Below are 19,115 nucleotides of genomic sequence, written 5' to 3' on the forward strand. Positions count from 1 at the left end.
TAAAGAAGATGCTTTCTAAGCTCAAAGAATTTGGATGTTATTCAAAGTTCACTCAGTCTTTGACTGCAATGTACTTTATTTCCAAGCCTTCAGAGCTCATATGGACTTTTTACTAATGAATATGACAGCTGACTAATACAAGACTTCTAGACCTCAACTAATTTTCTTGCTAGACTTTTTTTGCAGAGTAAATCACTGGTTTAGTTCACTGTATCAAAAAAAGGGATTTCATCAAAGATTTATTACTGTTAGCAGGGCAATAAAGCTCTTCTGTAACTTTGTAGAGGAAAAATTGAAAATTTATTGACACTAGATGAATATTAATATAATCCTCATTACAATTGCTATTTAAATTAACAGAAAATATCAACTGTGTTTTTTACTTTTAAAAATATCCAATTATTCTATCAGAGAAGGAGAGAAACTATATCAAAAATCTCTGAAGCTCTGTGTATAATTCAGCTGCTAGCATTTGGAAACAGCTAGCTGTTACAGTGTTTTTTCTGCATCATTCATTTTCTGTGGCTATGATTTAGAAATAATCTTATGCTCTGACCCCTGCCTCTGCCATTTATTCCTATTTGAAAAAAAATTGCCAGAGATGTCATGGAATACTTCCATTAATTTATAATAATAAAGCAGTGTGGACAGATTTACATCTACCAGAAAGGGGGAAATACAGCTCAAGTCAACCTATGTACTGTAGCAAGTGAGGTATTCCTGATTTGTAATGAAAGAGAGTTTTGAAAAAAGAAATGTCATATCAAAATATTGCTACTTATATTTTGAGATGTGGCCACTAGTTTTATTTGAATAGCAATATACATAACAAAATAGATTATAAAAACTGCTCTATTTTTCCTCCCAACTTTCTTGTTATAATTTCAATAAAATGAACCTAATAATTAAGTCAGTCCAGTAGCTATTAGAGATTTATACCACCAAGTTAACAGAAGATATTAGTTAATAGAAGATATTAAGTTAATAGAAGAATTTTTGACCAAATGGATCTCCAGAGACTAAGTCGTTACAATTTTGAACCTGCAGTGTCTCTCTTGGATGTGAATTGGCAGACGAGTACGAGTATTGGCCGGAAGCGCTGTTCCCATGGAAATGTTATTTCCTACATCACAGCTGTCCCCATAATGCTGGTTTTGTTAAATTTCTTCAGTAAACTAATGAAATAAGAGCATCTCTGATTGAGTTAGCAGGTCTATTATGAATGGCATTAAAATTCATCTCCTGCTTGTAAAAAGCAGTAAACAAAGTCTTCAGTGAATCTTCCAGTCTCACAGGAGACATATATTAGAAAATATATTTTTCAACAACTGAAAAATTGTTTAAATCCTTTCCCTAGGACATCACAGCCCACAGCTGTACTTGGCAACCTGAATTTTCACTATTATGGATGCCTTATTTTCATTTGGGATCATTAACAGAGAACTAAGCTGGAAAGCAATAATATTAATTTTGCTTTGACTTTGAAATAAAGAAATAAAGAAACCTGCAAGGTCTGCCAAATGACTTGTGTAAATCTGATTCTCTGATACATGTGTTTATGGCAGAGCAATGAGAGTACAAATTGTGATTTCTGATACTGCTGTAAAGACTGATCTCCCCTCAGTCATCTCTGGAGTGAACACACCAAGTAACCTGACCTGTTTCTCATATGGCTTCTCCTCAAGGCCCTTCACTAATCATTGCCATTTGGGTGCCCTCTGATGCTTTTATATCTTTTTTATATTGTGGTGCCCAAATTTACCCCCAGCACTCAAGGTGAGGCTGCCCCAGTGCAGAGCAGAGCAGGGCAATCCCTCCCTTGCCTGGCTGGTGATGCTGTGCCTGGTGCCCCTCAGGACACCCTTGGCCCTCCTGGCTGCCAGGGCACTGCTGGCTCATGGTCAGCTTGCCAGTGGCCCCCAGGTCCCTTTTGGTGGTGCCAGTCTCCTGACTCTTGTTTCCCGGTCTGTATATCCAATCCCAGGTGCAGAATCCAGCACTTGTCTTTGTTAAACTTCATATGGTTGGTGATTTCCCAGACCTCTAATTTGTCAAAGTCTCTCTGCTGAGCCTTTCTGTGTTCAAGGGAGTCAGGAGCTTCTCTTAATCTAGTATCATCAGCAAACTTTCGAATACCTTTGACATCACAGGTCTCTGTCAGTCTGACTCTCCTCAGCTGGCTAGCATAATATATTTTTAAGAATACTGTTTAGTGGCTACGGCTCTCATACTCCACCATTGGCTTTAAATTACAAATCTATATAGATATCCTAATGTAATTTCTTTTCTAATGTCTTTTTTTTCTCTTGTGATTTTTTAAAGGACTTTTTTCTTTATCTTTGAGAATATATTCCTCTAAAGTGTATGCATCTTTCCTTTTGCTTTTTTCACTGGAAAACTGAAGTGTCTGAAAAGATATTTACACTAAGACCTGTCTGCAGCTCTTGGTTTCCTCAAGAGTTCCCCTGGATTTTGGGATAGTGCACAAAACAATGCTCTTGTGTGAGCTTTGTCCTTCATTCTGCTCTTGTTGATTGTTTGGTCCTGTTAAGCCAAAGGCAGTGGCCTGGCTGCCACCTTCACTCTGCTGTTGCTCTAGGCTGTGGGCTGCCACATAGCTGGGGTTGTGTGCTGATTTTGTTCTTGTTTTCATTCTAATAATAGTATTATTATGTCATTATGCACATATTGTTTGGACTAGGATAACTACTTTATTTCCCGCTTTATTTTGTTCTTCCTCCCAGCATCTAGCTGCATATTTTCTTTGCTGAGGATATTTTTAAAATTATTATTATTATCTTATTAGACACCTTGAGAACCCTATTTTTACTTCATATCTATTCATTACCTCATACAATTTCATAAATTACTTTTATATAATATCTATTTTAAAATACTCTTGCATATATTTAGCTGGATGTCTGTGAGATTAGATTTGTGTATATGTAATACAAAGAAAACTTCCAGTAATTTCTGTTTCCTGTTAAGGAAAAAGACTGTATGATTTACTCTCTAAATTATACTCTGAGGTCAACACTTCTATTAGTTCAGAAAGGAACCAAATCTGACATACAATACCCAGCTTTTCTGAGAATGATCCATCTGTGGCACTGTCAAAAGGTGGGCTGGTTTCTCCTGGAGAGGGTATCAAGTATGTGCCAAGAAAAATTAGTAAATGGATTTGGATTGCCAGAAAGGATTTAAAGTGCTGCTGGAGGAAGTGCTCATGACCACTTTAGGTTTATTTTGAGGCACTATAAATCACTCATAACTCTCCTAGTATGTATTTCTCAAAGTTTTTTTGCTAAGAGAGGAATTGCAAGAAAACAAAGTCCCTGCTATGGGATGGTTTTCCCCAAGGGCTGTTTGCTGGTTAGGACAGTAGCAAAGATGTATTCCCTGCCGCTTTTAGAGAAGGGGAAAACCCCCAAGCCTTTAATTGAAGAAAAGAGTTTTAGATTTCGACTGGGAAAAAAAAAAATAGAGGCTTGTGAATGAATTTTAGTATCAGCCATTTGTACTAGTATTTGGTATATCCACTTAAATCTAAATCCCTTCCTTTCTTCTCATTTGAATTCCCTTTCGTACCTTTCTTAAAAAGTTGGCCAAGAGAAAGTGTCTGACTGAAGCCTACATCATTACTGGCAGCAGTACACAGCAAAACGTTTTGTGGTACAGAAGCCAAGAAGCAAACTTTAGTAATTCAAAACAATTTCATAGATAAGTGCACAGGGAAACTACAGCAACCAGCCTCTTTAAAGACACTGATTTCTTTAATAAGGGCAACTACTGTAATCCATTCCACTTAAATAGAACTATAAATCTTGGAAAGGACACAAAAAAGCACCTCAAAGACACATTCAACCCAGGAAATGGTGACTTTCTTTTCAGTGTAACTTTTATACTAAAATTCAGAATATTTGTGTTTCCTCTGATGACATAGGACTTTTGTTGAATGGTAATAACACTTACAAAACAATGCATTGATTACTGTTTGCTATATGATAGGAACTCACTGATTTTACAGGTCTTATTTTTGAAAAAATTGACCACTGAAATAGGTTGTTCTGCAAGCAGTGAAAAACTTGCTTCCTCCACCAGCCTGCATCTGTGAATTAGCTTCCACTAAGAGAGATTCTATGACTTCTTCTGCCATTTTTCCCCAAAGAGACATGCATAAGATCTCTCTCCAGGGATCTGTTTTCAAAACAGTTTTAGAAACTAAATAGTTCAGTTTCCTACTGCTCTATCAAATTTTATCTGATTTTAAAAAATATTGAAAAGAGAGAGACCTGACTGAAAGCACACATTAATCATATTTCCTTTGAGAATTTGGATTATAAACAGCATTATTGGATAAGGGGTTCTAATGTTCTGATTCTTAGTTAAATTTTGCTTAAGATAAAGTTGAAGGTACTAGCTCTTCACAGCCATGTTTTTCCTAGACCTCTAGTATTTTTACATGCAAGATAATGTTGAAACTGAGAAATGGTTTCAGTGTCATCTGTTTTCTTTGACTGAATTCTTAGAGGTGTTAGTTTGATTAAAAATACAGCATGTGAAGCTATCATCTAACAAGTAAGTGAATATGGTGCTAATAAGACACAGAAATACAAATTCTCCTTTACTGTTTCCCTGCCTTCCTCTTTACCCACGTCCTATCCCACTCGTCCCTTGGTGATAAATGTACAAATGAGAGTCACTGTGTACTAACACATAACAACACAGAGAGCTAAAAGAGGGTAAGAAAAGAGCTTTCAGGTTACCACTTTTCAGTATTTTGTGATTGTGTGTCCAGGCAAGGCCACTATGACTCTCTCTCAGCTTTGTTTTGTGCTTCTCCATCTGCTGACCCAAACTCTTATTCATATTTTTCCTTGTGCCTTCCCTGAGAAGTACACTCAGCATTTTTCAATGGCAAAGGTCTACTTCTGCTGTGAACCAACTCTTAGCTTTCCCTTTGGATTGTGGCTAAGCTATAAGTATTTATCTACTTTTGAGTGCACTGCATTAATTCCATAGACAAGTTACTGACAGAATATTGAAAAAAACTGACGGAGTATTGCAAAAAAAACTTCATAAAGAAACAATAATTCCTTCCTTTTATGAAATCAATTTCAGGCCATTATAGGTAAGGGGAAAGGAGTATATATATTTTTCTATACACAGAAAAATTTGTTCTAGAGACATTTGCTGAGCACTAAAGCTCTGGCAACAGCTTTTGCATGTATTTGAAAATCTGTTTAAGAAGAAAAAAGTATTCATTTTAGCGTTTATATATATTGGTGATTTTACAAAAAATAATTTCCCCTGGGTTTCAGAAATATTCCACAGTTTTGTGGGTTGTTTGAAATGGAATCTCATGGGGACTTTTTGGTGAGAAGTACTGTACTGAAAAGAATAATAAGGGTCTAAGTTCTGTGCAAGATCTTCATTGATATAGAAAATTCTCTATATATTTTCAGCCCCACATCTCTCCCAGAGCTACCAGTTCTGGATATTTGTTCAGATACCTACCAATTAGATATCAGGGCAAAATTTGGATAAGTGCTGTTGCCATCAGTGTAGATGGCCATTTCTGAGGAAAGGAAAGGTCTCTTAGCCTGCACAGATCAGGTTCCCCTGGTACCCCTGAAATGCTGCACCAGACAGTTCAGATGCAGCCACATAGAACACATTTACAGAGCCTCTAAACAAGTACAGAAGATGCATTAGAATTGAATTCCATTTTATCAGTACTGATGATCTGTCCACATAACAGTCAAGTGTTGTGTGAAATGCATATCTAGTACTTGTATTTGTTGATGCAGAGATGGAGGAAAAACCTGTGGGTGTTCATTACTGTATGATGAACTGAGATAAACCAGATTAATGAGAACATCCTTGAAATATTTGGATGACTAGTAATCAAAACTGGGCTTCAGACTGAGGCTCTTTTCCACTCAGTAAAGAATCAAGTGTCTCTTTCCCAGAGGAATATAGGTTATTTGTGTGTATATATGTGAGAAGAAGAGGCACATAGCACTGAGGCCAGAACTTATATTTTCCAAGCAAGAAGTATTATATGATATATGGATGCATTAATTCTTTGGTGTGCTTTTGCTGGTAATAAGTTTTTAGTCAAACAGTAAATAAGAGCTTGCTATTTAAAACACAATTTTGATGAGTCAAGTATGTTTACAGCGGACCAACAAAGACCCTAGAATTAAAATTTCTCCTTTTACCTCTTAAAACCAAACCCTATCTGTGTGATTAGCTGCTTTTACCCACTAGTCTCCCAAAACCTTCCATCTGAAACCTGTCCTTTTCTGTCTTCCCCTTTTTACTCTTTGTCTGCACTGTTTATCCATCAACTGGCTGACAGTGTCTTTACATCCAAAATGCAAAGCAGACAGATGGCCATCTCAGGAAAGAACATGACAAAGAGCACCAGCATCAGCGGGGAGATGTACACGCTGGAGAAGAACGATGGCAGCCAGTCGGACACGGCGGTGGGCACTGTTGGTGGTGGCAGCAAAAAGAGGCGCTCCAGCATTGGTGCCAAGATGGTCGCCATCGTGGGGCTGTCCAGAAAGAGCCGCAGCACGTCACAACTCAGCCAAACTGGTAGGAACTACATTATTTTCTCTCTCTCAAATAGTCAGTTAAATGTGCATAATATAATACTTATGTATTACAGTTCAATCATTTGAAGATCCTGTTGAAGTTGCCTCATCAACAATATTCTGTGGAATGAAGAAAGTGGTCAATTATCTTTTTTCCTCTGAACATTTACTATTTTTTTTTTCAGCAAAGATCCTTTTCAGGTTGGACTGAAGCTTTTATCTTCTGCTTGCTGGAACCTGCTTAATACGCTAATTCCTTACTTTTCATCTTTTCAGGAACCAGCATGAGCTGTACTTTCATTTGGGGGGATTCCTTACTGAAGTTTGTGAAGGGTCGCTGAAATGCTGCAAAATGCCTTTGGTTTTGTCACAGATAGTGTTTGTGTATTTCAACATGAGGTTTTTTCACCTTTAAACATGCAACCTTATTTTGAAACAAAGCCATTTTCCTGAACAAAATGATATGTTCTATTACTTTAGTGCAAATGTTTTATTGTGTTTTGATTACTTTCTTTTCAGCCTACAAGCCTACTCGTCATCCGTAGAAATTTTCCTCATTTCTGTTTCTCTCAATTAAAATTGGATACTTCAATGTGCTGCCTAGGAAAATAGAGAGTTTTTCTGCTTTGATGTCTAAAGCACTTAAAATCTTATATGTTTTTTTCTATTTCTTCCTATTCTGGGGAAAATCCATATAATGCACTCTGAAAAGCTCAATGTCAAATAATGACAGTGTATAGGACAAGTGTATTTTACATGGAAAAAAGTTACTTGTGTTTCAATAATATTAATATAAAAGAAGTATTTAATCACTTTATATAGGTATGCATATATAAATATATAATATATATTTCAAGGTATATACAGAAGATATGTTGTATTCTCATGTTTAAGAAAAAACTGTTGTAATGCTTTCATATGTAAGTTTACAGTGCCCTGCTGTGTGAGGTCCCATCTGAAGGTCTCCATTGTGCCAACCACCATTCAAACACAGATAAGATATTTTCTTTCCAAACCAAAGTGATAAGAGTTTTAATGTACAACAAAATGGAGCAAAACAATGATTTGCACTGTCAGAAAATGTGGTAAATTTTTCAAGTAAACTTTTGAGGGGTGTGAGTGGGATTTCAATTACTGTAAAGAGTAGAACTAAAAAAGAAAGGAAAGAAGGAGAGGTAACAATGTGGAAGAGGGTGGGAAGCTTGTCTTTGTGACTTATTGAATGCAGTATGAACAGGAGGGAATGAAGAAGAGGAAAAAGAATGGCTATAGAGAAAACCAGAATACCATGCAGACACCGATGACTCCATTAGTAGTCCGTTAGTAGACAAGACTTTGCAGCAACCTTGTTCTTTTACCAGTTCACTTGCAGGACAGGTTCATGTATTTCTATTTTCTATTTCTCTTTTCTTTGAAATAAATGACAGATAAAAGATGAAATCACCTTTGGACAATTCTGGGAAGTGTCTGGTTAGGCAAAAAAAAAAAAAAATTGATCTCTTGCTTACCTGGAAGTCTAAAATTTTGTCTTCTGATAGTACAGAGCTATGTAACTGTACAGATGCATTTGAATATCAAATCATATACAATGCACTACATTACTTTTTATTATCTAATCTGGTCTCTCTTGCCATAAGAGCTATTAAATGAAGGATATCAGCTCTTTGTACATTGCTCAAGTGTGTCTCAGCACTTGAGAGAATCTGTATTGTGTGTCTGGTCTAGATCTGATTTAAATATCACACTGTCTTTGCTATTTGGTACTTTTAAGGTGAAATTTTCTCTCTGATATATCCAATCAGTTGCCCAATGACTGATTAGATGCTCCAGTCAGGGACAAATGTGAAATTTAACTGTCTCAAAGAGTACTCAAAGTCTTTAGACCCACTGACTGTGAGTAGGGTGTTCAGACAAACTCTTGAGTGAGGAGCTGTAATTTGATGCTGTTAGAGGAGTGGCAGGAGCTGGGGAGCTGGCACGGCTCTGGCTGGCAGCCCCTGCCCCTTGGCTGCTCCCCAGGACTGGCCTGTGCTCAGGGCTGGCCTGAGCCTGGCCCTGACCAGAGCAGCCAGAGCAGCTCCTGCTGCCTTCTCCTGGAAAAGCCCCTGGTGTTGGTTGGGAACAGGGGCGCAGGTAAGGGCTGAGGGTTGTGTTGTAGAGCTGGTACTGCACACCTGCTCCTGCTGCTCTATTGGACACGTGTCTCCAAGGGGCCTTGTCTGGTGGCCACGTGTGGCTGCTGCTACAGAACAGCACAAGCATCTTTAATAGCTGGGTCACACGAGCATTGCTGGTTGTGGTGAGCAGGCCTGTGGCCACAGGTCAGGCCCTGGACGAGGTGTGTGCATGGTGCTGTGTCTACAGTGACACAACGTGATGGCCTGTTGGGTTGGTGAGTGTGAGGCCACACCATGAAGAAATACCTGGCATGTCTTCAGATCCTTCACAAAGAGAATGGTGAGACACCAGAAGAGGTTGCCTTGTGGATGCCCCATCCCTGGAAATGTCCAAGGCAAGGTTAGATGGGGCCCTGAGCAACCCAAGTGGAGGGTGTCCCTGTCCCCCCTGAAGGGAGGTGTAGCTAGATGGGGTTTAAGGTCCCTTCCAACACTAAGTGTTCTGTTTCCATCCATTGGTACATCTTACAGAAAATATTGGACACCAGCATTGTACGTTGATACCAGAGAATTAAAACTTTCAAATAAGGTGTTCAATGAATTTATAAATTTCTCTGGCTTGTCTCATCATATTCCTTTACTCAGATGGTGGGTGCCTGCACAAGGAATCATGTATTGGTACAATCTGGACCCAAAACACTAATTTCCTGCAGATGTCTTGTAAGTACAGTTTTCTGGAATGGAGAGGCAGGAGTTATTCAGGTGTCAGGGTACTGGTACCATGTAGAAACTGAAGTATATAAATTTCCTAGGTACTTTCTGAAGATATTATATCCTATAATATGACTGGCTAAGTATCTCCTTACAGAAAAGGCTTGAAAAAGCATACCAGTATCAGAAGATAACACTACTTCCATAAAAAGTTATATATACATATATATATATACACACATAACTTTTTTTTATACTATCTCTGGGATACAGATATTATTTCCATATGAGCATACAGAGATACTATCTGTATCTCTGAAGTTTTTTTCAAGTGTTTTGTAAAGTACAGTTTTACTTCAGTGGTTTTCTTAATTCATATTTGATAACTAAATCTAGGCCAGAAGTTTTTCTGAAAGTAGGTCATCATAACTGCTTTCAGGACTGTGTATCAGACTTACAATACATGCCTTATAAGGTCAGTTTTAAATGCCTTTTCAAATTATATTTATAATGTTTCTTGTTATTTCATAGTGTTAAGAAGTTGACACTCAAAATAGATACAGAAATTTATTTTTTATTCTGCTCTGTATTCCTTTTCAGGTAGAAACAGTTGTTTCATGGGTAAAGAACATGACACAAAAGTAATTTTTCATAAGGTAGCTTTTACTTAAGACTTCAGTAAATGACAATATTCTGAAGAGTAGAGTAGCAAGGTAAATTAGAATTTATTTTATTTCTGGTTCCTGTACATTTCCAGGGCTCCAAAAATAGCTAAAGGTATACTCGTCATTCTTGAGTCAAGCTATCAATTCTAGAAGCTAAAATTTGATGGGTTAGAAGGACTTTATGTTGTAACAGGCATTCTTCCTTGTGGAAAAGACTGCTTTCTTTACTGAGGAAGACAGAATGCAAAATGCAATACTTAACAGGCTTAGCTATTCATATCTGGAATGAAATTGTTTTCCTGCTGGTCAGCCCTGAGGGAACTGATCAGACTTCTATAGAGATGCAGACCTAATTCTCAGTTATATTTCATTAATGAGTAAAATCTTTGCCATCCTCTTATCATGCCACCTTAGGCATGCCTTTCAATTTACACGCACTGTCTCTGGCAGGCAGATACCTGTGTGCCTTCACTGCCCTTATTTAGCTGACATTTCTCTTTCAGCGAGGTAAATATTTTGTCTTTTCTTTAGTTAGCCAAAGCCTATTGTGTTTGTAGGCTGATTATAGCCAGGAGCCAAAGCACTTTAATGCATGTTTTCAGAATCTGGGGCACTCCATGGATCACATATACTAAAACATCACGTGTGTATGTTGGGTGACCTGTACAGGTCCAGCACACTCTCAGGGACTGAGACCCGTCATGTCTTCGGGAATGCAATTACAAAGAGATGGAATCTATTAAAAGAGATGAAAAAAGGAAGTAACAGCACAACTTGAGAGTGACCAGTGCAGGAATGCCTTCAGAGAGGTGTAACTATGTTTGCATAGAAATCAGAGCCCTCGCGTGTCTCTGCAGAGTGTTGCTCCAAGGCGCCGCGCCCCAGAGGGCCCTGCACATGTAAACATAGCAGGTGGTGCTCAGGGCAGCTGATGCTGCATGAACTGCACTTGCTTTGTGCCAACATGTTGCTCTATGTCACCTAAGAACCCTTGCTAGGATGCCAAATGTGGCATGAAGTTATAGGGCTGTGAAATTGGAATTTTGAGGCAGTGTTAGGAGATATTTTGACATCCTTCATAATTCTGCTGAGGGCAAACTTTGCCGTATATTATTGAAATTATAGTTCTCAATGGGAAAAATACAAACAGCAGTTGATTCTGTGCCAACAAAATGATGATTGATGTTGTGTGAACTCAATAGTTTTTATCAAAATGAGGTATTTCCATTTTAACAAATTCTGGAGAAGTCCCAAGTGAAAAGAGATTAAAGTATTTAGAAATGTTGATGTCTCATGGCTTCATCTTAGAAGAAATGTATGAGAACCAGGTCTCAGAGCAAAACATTTGAGTGAAATTTTATTTTATTTGTGTTTAAAAACAAATTTTGGATTCTGTATGGTTTGAAGAGAGTTGAAACTGCAGTCTGAAGTGCTGTACTTATAAATAGAACAGTCTCACTTATGTCTGTTAGGAACCAATGACATAGCCTGTAAAAGAATTTTCTCAACTTATGGAATAGTTGAGAGGAATCTATTGGTAATATTGGTATAGAACTTCACATTTCTCAATTTGATTGATATAAAAATAGTCTTCTACTGCACATAGAGTCAATGTTCCTATTAAAAAGAGGGTGCTTAATCACTTGGAATTGTGGTGACTGAAGGAGAAACTGACTGCCTTTCATTATCTAAAATTAGATAGTATATGGTAAGCATACAATTTACTGAATAAAAGTGTATTTGTTTGCATAATAGACATAATTGTTTACAATGTTTACATAATTGTTATTTTCTATTCCTAGAATTAATTTATGGGATCAAAATGGCAACTGAAATTATCGTCCACTACTTTTAATTTGGAAATATATTTTAATTTTTTTATAATAATATATATAATACAGGCAATTTGAAACAAGCTATTTGTTTGGGGGTTTGTTTCTTCTCCTATCCCAGAGACAGACTGCTAATTTAATAGATTGCTTAATGTGTAGTATTACACTTGCATCAATATTCTTGATGTCTAATCTGATTTACTTTCAAAATTAACACATAATACATTGATAGAAATATAGGATTAGCAGTTGACAAGAGATTAGGGCATATTTATCTTACTCATTAGTTGAGAATTGTGAACTGAATCCTTTACCAAAGAGAAAGAGCTATTATAATAAATACATTACCAAGAGCATTAATCAGCTTTTACTAAATAAGCTCTGAAAAGTATGCTAATAAATAGAAAGACTCTAATTGCAAACGAAAAAGGCTTTAAAATGTCATTAAATTCTGTTGTTTTTCTCTATATGTAGGAAAACACTAGGAAAGGAGATATGGCAGTGAAAAATTTATGCAGATTTTCTGTAGAGGAAGTAGGTGTGTATTTGAATTGTCACATGTTCACAAAGCTTTTCTGAGAGATGGATGCAGTGAAAACAAACACAGAGTTGAGATGCCAGAACTGAACTCCAGCCAATGCTAGCTGTGATCTCATAGAAGTCCTCTGAAAGACATTTCTCACACACAAAGTGTGGGAGACACCTTATACCATATATGAGGAGAAACTCCAGGCAAATGAGAAGGAAGCCCTGTGGTAAAACTAGAGTTAGAATAAAAGACTTAATTTCAGGAAAAAAGGTGCAGATCATGTACACCAACTGAGCCTTACTGCCTCAGTCACAAATAATTCATCAAACTTTTCTGTAATATGGTTATCAACACAGTGAGGTACTCACCTTAAGACTTTCTCCTGCCTGTGGTAGAAGTAGAACTAATCCCCCAAGCTGTAGGCATTTATGATATAAAAAATCCTCACTTATAATTTAAAAAATTATTTTCTGCATTTCTTTACTAAAAAGAAAGTTTCTTATATTACTACTTGAACTCATTAATAAGGGGAGAAAAAAGGAGAAAGTTCTAAGTGAGAGCAGAACATTTAGCTTGACCTTCTACAAGATTTCTTTCTTTCCATAATTAGAGGCAAAAATAGACAGAAATGTAGGGTGATCTTTCCTGGTAAGAATACTGCTTAACTATTTTTCTTTTTCAGAGTGGAAGAATTCTCATAAGATCCCTGCTAAAAAAAATAGACATCTCATAAAAATCCCAAACTATAAAGCTGTTTTATTTCTGGTTTTGCAGTAAACAAGATTTGGGGGTTTTTTGTGTAGTTACATAAGGAAAAATTTAGGCTTTCCTTAAGAAAGTTTCCATTTAGAAACTCCTTTTGGGATTTTTTAATCCCTTAGTTAACATGTGATATAATATATGAAATTTCTTTTTCATTATTCTGTGAAAGAAGGCACTGATTTCAGTCTACTGAAACTTGAGAGTCAAAAAAAAGAACTTTATAGGGCAATCTCATACCTTGGCAATTATTCAGTTTTCACTTTGCCTGAAATGTCTGTGATATTTATCTGAAGTTACAGTTCTGTGTATATATGTAGTTTATACTTCAAGAAAGAAAATTCAGTTGGGTTTTTTTCTCAGTTTAAATAATATCTCTAGTTTTGTCAATTTCGTACATAGCCACCTCAATTAACACTCTTTGTATTATTCTAGAAGGAAAATATTAATTTACCCATTGCTCTGTAAACCATCATCACTAAATAACACTGGGCTGTGAAGGGAGATTTACTTCAGATCTCCAAAGGCCAGCAGGAAAAGGGCTGCAGTACTTTGCTGTTGAACAGTTATCAGAGAAATGGCTTGCACACCAAAAATAAATATTTCAGTTTTATTTACAGATTCATTACAGCTGCATATTTTTTTAATTTAACATTTTGTAATAAGACGGGATTTCTTTCTTTGTACTTAAATGGAATGCAGTATTAAATGTCTTTTGGCAATCTTTTGGTATCTTAAATTTATGTCTTTAACACCACCCATGCTATCAGTGCTATTAATAACTCATTGATAAATGGAATTCTCTTTCTAAGGATAGAAGTGAATTTATAGAATAATTACCTGGAAGTAAAAAAATCATGAAAATAGCCTCAAAACAAAAGGTGGTAATAGAGGCATGCTGTGCAGACTAATTCAGAACAGCTCTCTGGCCTGGACTGCTATCCAAGTTAATGGACGTTGCTGTGTCACAGAAGTTCCTTTGCATTCTCCCATTGCCCCTTTCAGCTGCTGCTGGCTCTGCCTTACAGCACAGCAATCCGAGGTTCTGTAGGATAAAACAGGGAGGGAAAAGTTACAGAGCTCCTGCTTTTAAACATCCCACGGGATGTGCAGCCTGTGGGAAATCACACAGGTGCTGAGCCCACAGTTGTGCTATGCACACTTGCAGGCACTTTGTCTGTAGTGAACTGGGCTATGACTCACAGTGCACCTCCAGGCTCTTTAGCCACGGAACAAGTGTGATGATACTATCACCCAAAACTAACAGTAAACTCTTAACAGAGAACTCTACTGGAGAAATTAAATTAACAGAGTAATTTAAAATTATTTAAGTGCAGCTTTGATAAATACACAGGCAACCATTTAATCAGGAAGCTGAACCTTTTGCTCACAATCAAGATACCCTAACTATTAGTTTACATTCAAGTCTCTTATCCATGCTTTATTTGTCATATTGGGTCATCCTTTTTCTCTTTTTTTGGATGCTAGCAAAAACTTCAGTTTGCAAAGTAGTGCATCTCAGGTATGTGCCAGATGGTGTATGCCAGGTATGGTCCAAGAAACTGGGAAACTTTATTTTCCTTCTGCAAGGGAGGGGCTCTGAACACAGATCTGCAATCACAGATACATGTTGGTTACTTGCAATACGAGACAGACATTTGGTCTCTGCTTCTCTAGAGACATAATAAAATAAAGCAGCAGTCAAAACTAAATTTCTTGAGCCAAGTTCTGCAGCTGCATTTTTAAAGGCTTGCCAGACCTATCCCTGAGGCAGAATGTGCAGGACCTGTGTTTTCTGAATGCTCATGTGTAGGGCCCTGCTATCTCCATGGTGGCAAGTCAGTTGTTTCTCAGCTAGTATAGAATCAAAATTAGAAGGAAAATTGGGATAAAAATACTGAATCTGAGGAACTTTGTTTTTTACTTAGGAATGAGATGACTGATTCCTGTGCATTTTAGGAACTTGTATCCAATACCAAACTGTTTTTCATTCATATGTGATTTTGCAGTCTGTATAGAGAAGTGAGATAAACACAGGGAAGGATAAGAAAAGAACAGAAAAGAGAAATTGCTTGAGACCAGCAGAAGTCAATGGAGTGCCATAATATAAACTTAAAACTCGTCAATACTCTACTTTCTGTTTTAGCACAACAAGAAGGATTTTGTGAAATTATATTTTCTGTCCTTCTGCATTGCACATTGTGCTTCTTAGCTATGCTATTGGAGAATTCCAGGTTAAAGTTTAATTTTTTTTTAAATTTGAGAAAGTAAAACATATCCTTACACTTTACAAATACCAAATGCTTTGGCAGTGGATACTTAGGAAATGGATAGATTAAAGACATCCCAAGTGCATCTAAATTAAGTGGAAACATAAGAATCTAGCTCAAGGAGTGCAGTGGCTAACTGTGTATTTTTGATGCAGTATTTTATATTCTGGCAGTTTACAACTGAAAGATTTTTCCATATATTATTTTTATTTGTCAGTACAGGTTTTGTTATTGCCTTTTGAGTTTGCTTGAACAAAGTGATACAATTTTCTCTAATATGTTAGGCATATGTGGGTTCAGTTAAACTTGCTTGTCATGCTCAGGGAGCCAAAAATTGTCATGGAGAACATTTCATAGAAGGACAAAAACATTTAAGCTGTTTGCAACCCATTTGTAATGCAATCTACCTGGGAAAAGATTAATTGCCTCTTAAAAAATGCAAAATTTACCTCTTTCCTTATCACCTAAATAATTTGTGCATGGTTCTATGTCTACCTTTGGGAGATATTTTTTTAGCAGTCTCACATTATTTTTGGTAAAGTGAGCAAAACATAGTTTCCTTAATGGTGGATTGTCCTTTTATATTTACTTTTAAGAGTTTTTCCTATGCTTGCAAGTGCTTGTGTGAATGACATTAAATTTTTTACTGTCATGATCGTTTCATTTAATGAAATGTTAAATTATATGTGTTTTCTTGTACTAATTAAATCTCTGCTCCAAAAGTTACAATCAGATTTTATTCATTTTTGTAACTATAGTACTCTAATATTTTGGGTTTGCCCTTGTCTGGTTAGAATTTGGTGCCAGCAAAAATTATTTTTAGCTCAGTCTATGAAATCATGTTGAGACTTAATTGAAAATATTCACAGTAATAAGTACTGTTCTTTTTACTATTTGCTGCAGTAAGACCTGTCAAGAACAAATTTGTACTGTGAAGGAAAAATTACTTCCCTCTGATTAACTAAATTAATTAATAGTTATCAGCATTATGGATTTTTTTCATAAGGTAGATGTGTTTAATATTTTTTAAATTTTAATTTAATGCAATATCTTTTTTATAACCTGCAGTGTTAAGGCACAGCCAATTTAAATATTTATGTAGAAAAGTTAACATAGTAGCATATTAAAAAAACAAAGCTAAGTTCTATAGAAACTTTCTATTTTAGGTGTCCTAAAATTTGTAGCTTACACGTTCTAGCAAGGCAATATTCTACTTTTTTTTTCAATACAGCATGGAAATATGCTATGATATATGAACATCATAAAAATACCATTGAATTTGAAGATCTAGTGAGAAGCATTACCTGCTTCACCAAAGCATTCTTTTTCTTGAAAAGGACAAAGAATTTCTCCCTGCTACCAGCTGTATTTCCTTGATCTGTCACTCTCTCCCAGTTGCTATGCCCTCTTGTTTCACTAGCAGTGCTGATCTCCCTGCTGCTCTTGGACCTACCTACAGAGCTTTTGGTTCTTTCCTTGGTTGAGTTTGTAGATAACTGAAAAATTTCTGTTTTAATCTCTGCAAGCCATGAGTTGCAGTAGTGACTGAAAATTGAGCTCACATCCAGAGGGTGAAAATAAAATTGGTTTGTATGGATCTGCATAACTTGAAGGAAGAAGAACCTTTAGGCAGACTTTTTATTGTTTGTCTGCTTTACAGACATTCTGATTTTATTTCCGATGTTGGTATTATTTCAGAGCTTGAATATTATTTATGTATGTTGGAAATTAGCTATGTACAGTGATTACTAAAAAGCAGATGAGTAGCTCTACTTAAGTTAGTAGTTCATTTGAGGAAATCTGACCCTCACACAGGGGAGGAAGACATGAATCCACTTTTCACATACAGGCGACCCCCTTTCTCTTCTCTCTCTTTCTTTGGTAAGACCACTAAGAGACAAGAATTAGCTGAATCTTCCTCATCTCTGTCACTGCTGCCATTGCTATGCTTTGTAGTTTAACCTCACCACCCAATCAATAGCCAAAGTCATGTCTTCATCAGGAGAAGGACAGAAATGCAGGGAAGCTTAGAAAATTAATTGCAGTCAAGTATCTTGCAGTTTTCTTGCAGTTAAATAAGGCACATGAAAGTCTGGACAGAACGGTGCCAATCCATCAGTGGCTGGAGACCATTTTGCCATAGGAGTTACCTTTGAAAGCAGCATTTCTCAGCAGTGTGCATGCTGAGCCTCCTCACATTCTGTTTCTGCACTGCCAAAGCCAGGTGCCAGCAGCTGGTAGCCCTCAGAGGTCAGGCTGTATGGAAGTACACAGATCAATCATTTCAGCAGCTTTCCTATGAAGTCTTAAGTGCTCAGTGCTCAGTAGAAGTCATTAACTTGCATGCCTTTTGCTATTCAATTTAAGCAAATGCTTTCATGCAGCGTGTTGGCTGATTATAGGAATTGTTGAACAGAACCCTACTGGGAAAAGAATTCTTTGCAATTTTGAAATGAATTTTTTTCAGATGGTTAAAGCGGGATCCTGGATTTTACAACCATGCTTGTCTTTTCTCAGTGGGGAGATGAATCTTAGCATGTGCCAATTTTGTTCAAGTTGCATATCCTAACCCCTTCAGGATTAAAAAAGAAAATTTTTGTCATTTGATTTGACCTTAGTGTCAATCCTATACTCATCTGGCATTTGAAGATATGCAATATATGGGGAAAGGAACCTGAAGGTCTCCTTCTGGAAAGACCTCTAAAGCTCTCAATCCTATGATCATTTAAGGTTTTGTCTGTAAGGATAAATAAAATTACCACAGTCTCTGGTATTTTAAACATCGCCTGAGAAAATTATTTTTGTGCAGCCATCCCTACATGATGGAGGATTTATTTGTCTGCATGCACTGTCCATAACTCCTTACAATTTTATAATGCCTTGGTTAATTTCATCTACATATGAATAAATAGACCACAAAAATAAATAACTTGAGGAGAATAAGGTAGATAAGTACCTACATATAAATCCTATTGCAGTCTCTGTTTCCACATTTTTTATTCTGATTTATAGCTTTGTGTTTCCTAATTCTTTTCTTTTACACACACACACACACACACACACACACACACACACACACACACACACACTCACTCTCATATATATATATAAGTGTGGACAGGATAGAAGTGGCCAAAATCAGTCAGAGATCACACAGGTAAAACTCATTAAAATCCTTGACCTTATTTTCCATTTAAATTTTTGGCATATCACCAAGAATTCTGTTTCCACATGAAAATACTTTGTAGGCAGTTAGTTACCCATTTGCAGCTAATTTAAGCTCTTTCCCTTTAGCAGAGTTAACTGTGTTTTCCAGTTCCACCTTCAGCCCATCAATTCCTGCTTTTTCTCTGTCTCTCATCCTGAGTTACGGCATGTCTGTCCAGTGTCTAAACACGAAAGATGTGAGCATATTTGGTTGCTTTTTTTGCTTTCAGCACAGACAGTTTGGATTGCACCAAAAGTAAGTATCCTTGACATGATATCAGATATTAAAAAAAGCGTCCACCTAGGAATTTTCTAGATTTTAGGAAAAAAAGCCTTAATAGTTTAAAATATTAAGAAGAATCTTTTCTGTTCTGTGAAAACAGGTCTTTAAGACGTGGGCCTTAAATCAGTATGAAGGAA

At 36.7% G+C, this 19,115-nt stretch overlaps 1 protein-coding gene across 50 annotated transcripts in view; it reads left to right on the plus strand.

Moving 5' to 3' along the window:
• Positions 1–19,115, plus strand: part of RIMS2 (regulating synaptic membrane exocytosis 2) — a 443,811-nt gene that overhangs the window by 384,328 nt on the left and 40,368 nt on the right. For 41 of the 50 annotated variants that reach the window (XM_054296393.1, XM_054296400.1, XM_054269313.1 and 38 more), the window contains one exon: positions 6,365–6,606. The exons of 8 other annotated variants lie outside the window; for them this stretch is intronic. In XM_054296393.1, coding sequence (XP_054152368.1) covers positions 6,365–6,606 — 242 coding nt within the window. The remainder of the gene's footprint in view (positions 1–6,364; positions 6,607–19,115) is intronic. One more of the 50 variants, XM_054296263.1, reaches the window with a different exon arrangement.

The sequence above is a fragment of the Melozone crissalis genome, unplaced genomic scaffold (genome assembly GCF_028551555.1).
Source record: "Melozone crissalis strain CALT ecotype California unplaced genomic scaffold, PUWL_Pcris_2 ptg000002l_1, whole genome shotgun sequence".
NCBI lineage: Eukaryota > Metazoa > Chordata > Aves > Passeriformes > Passerellidae > Melozone > Melozone crissalis.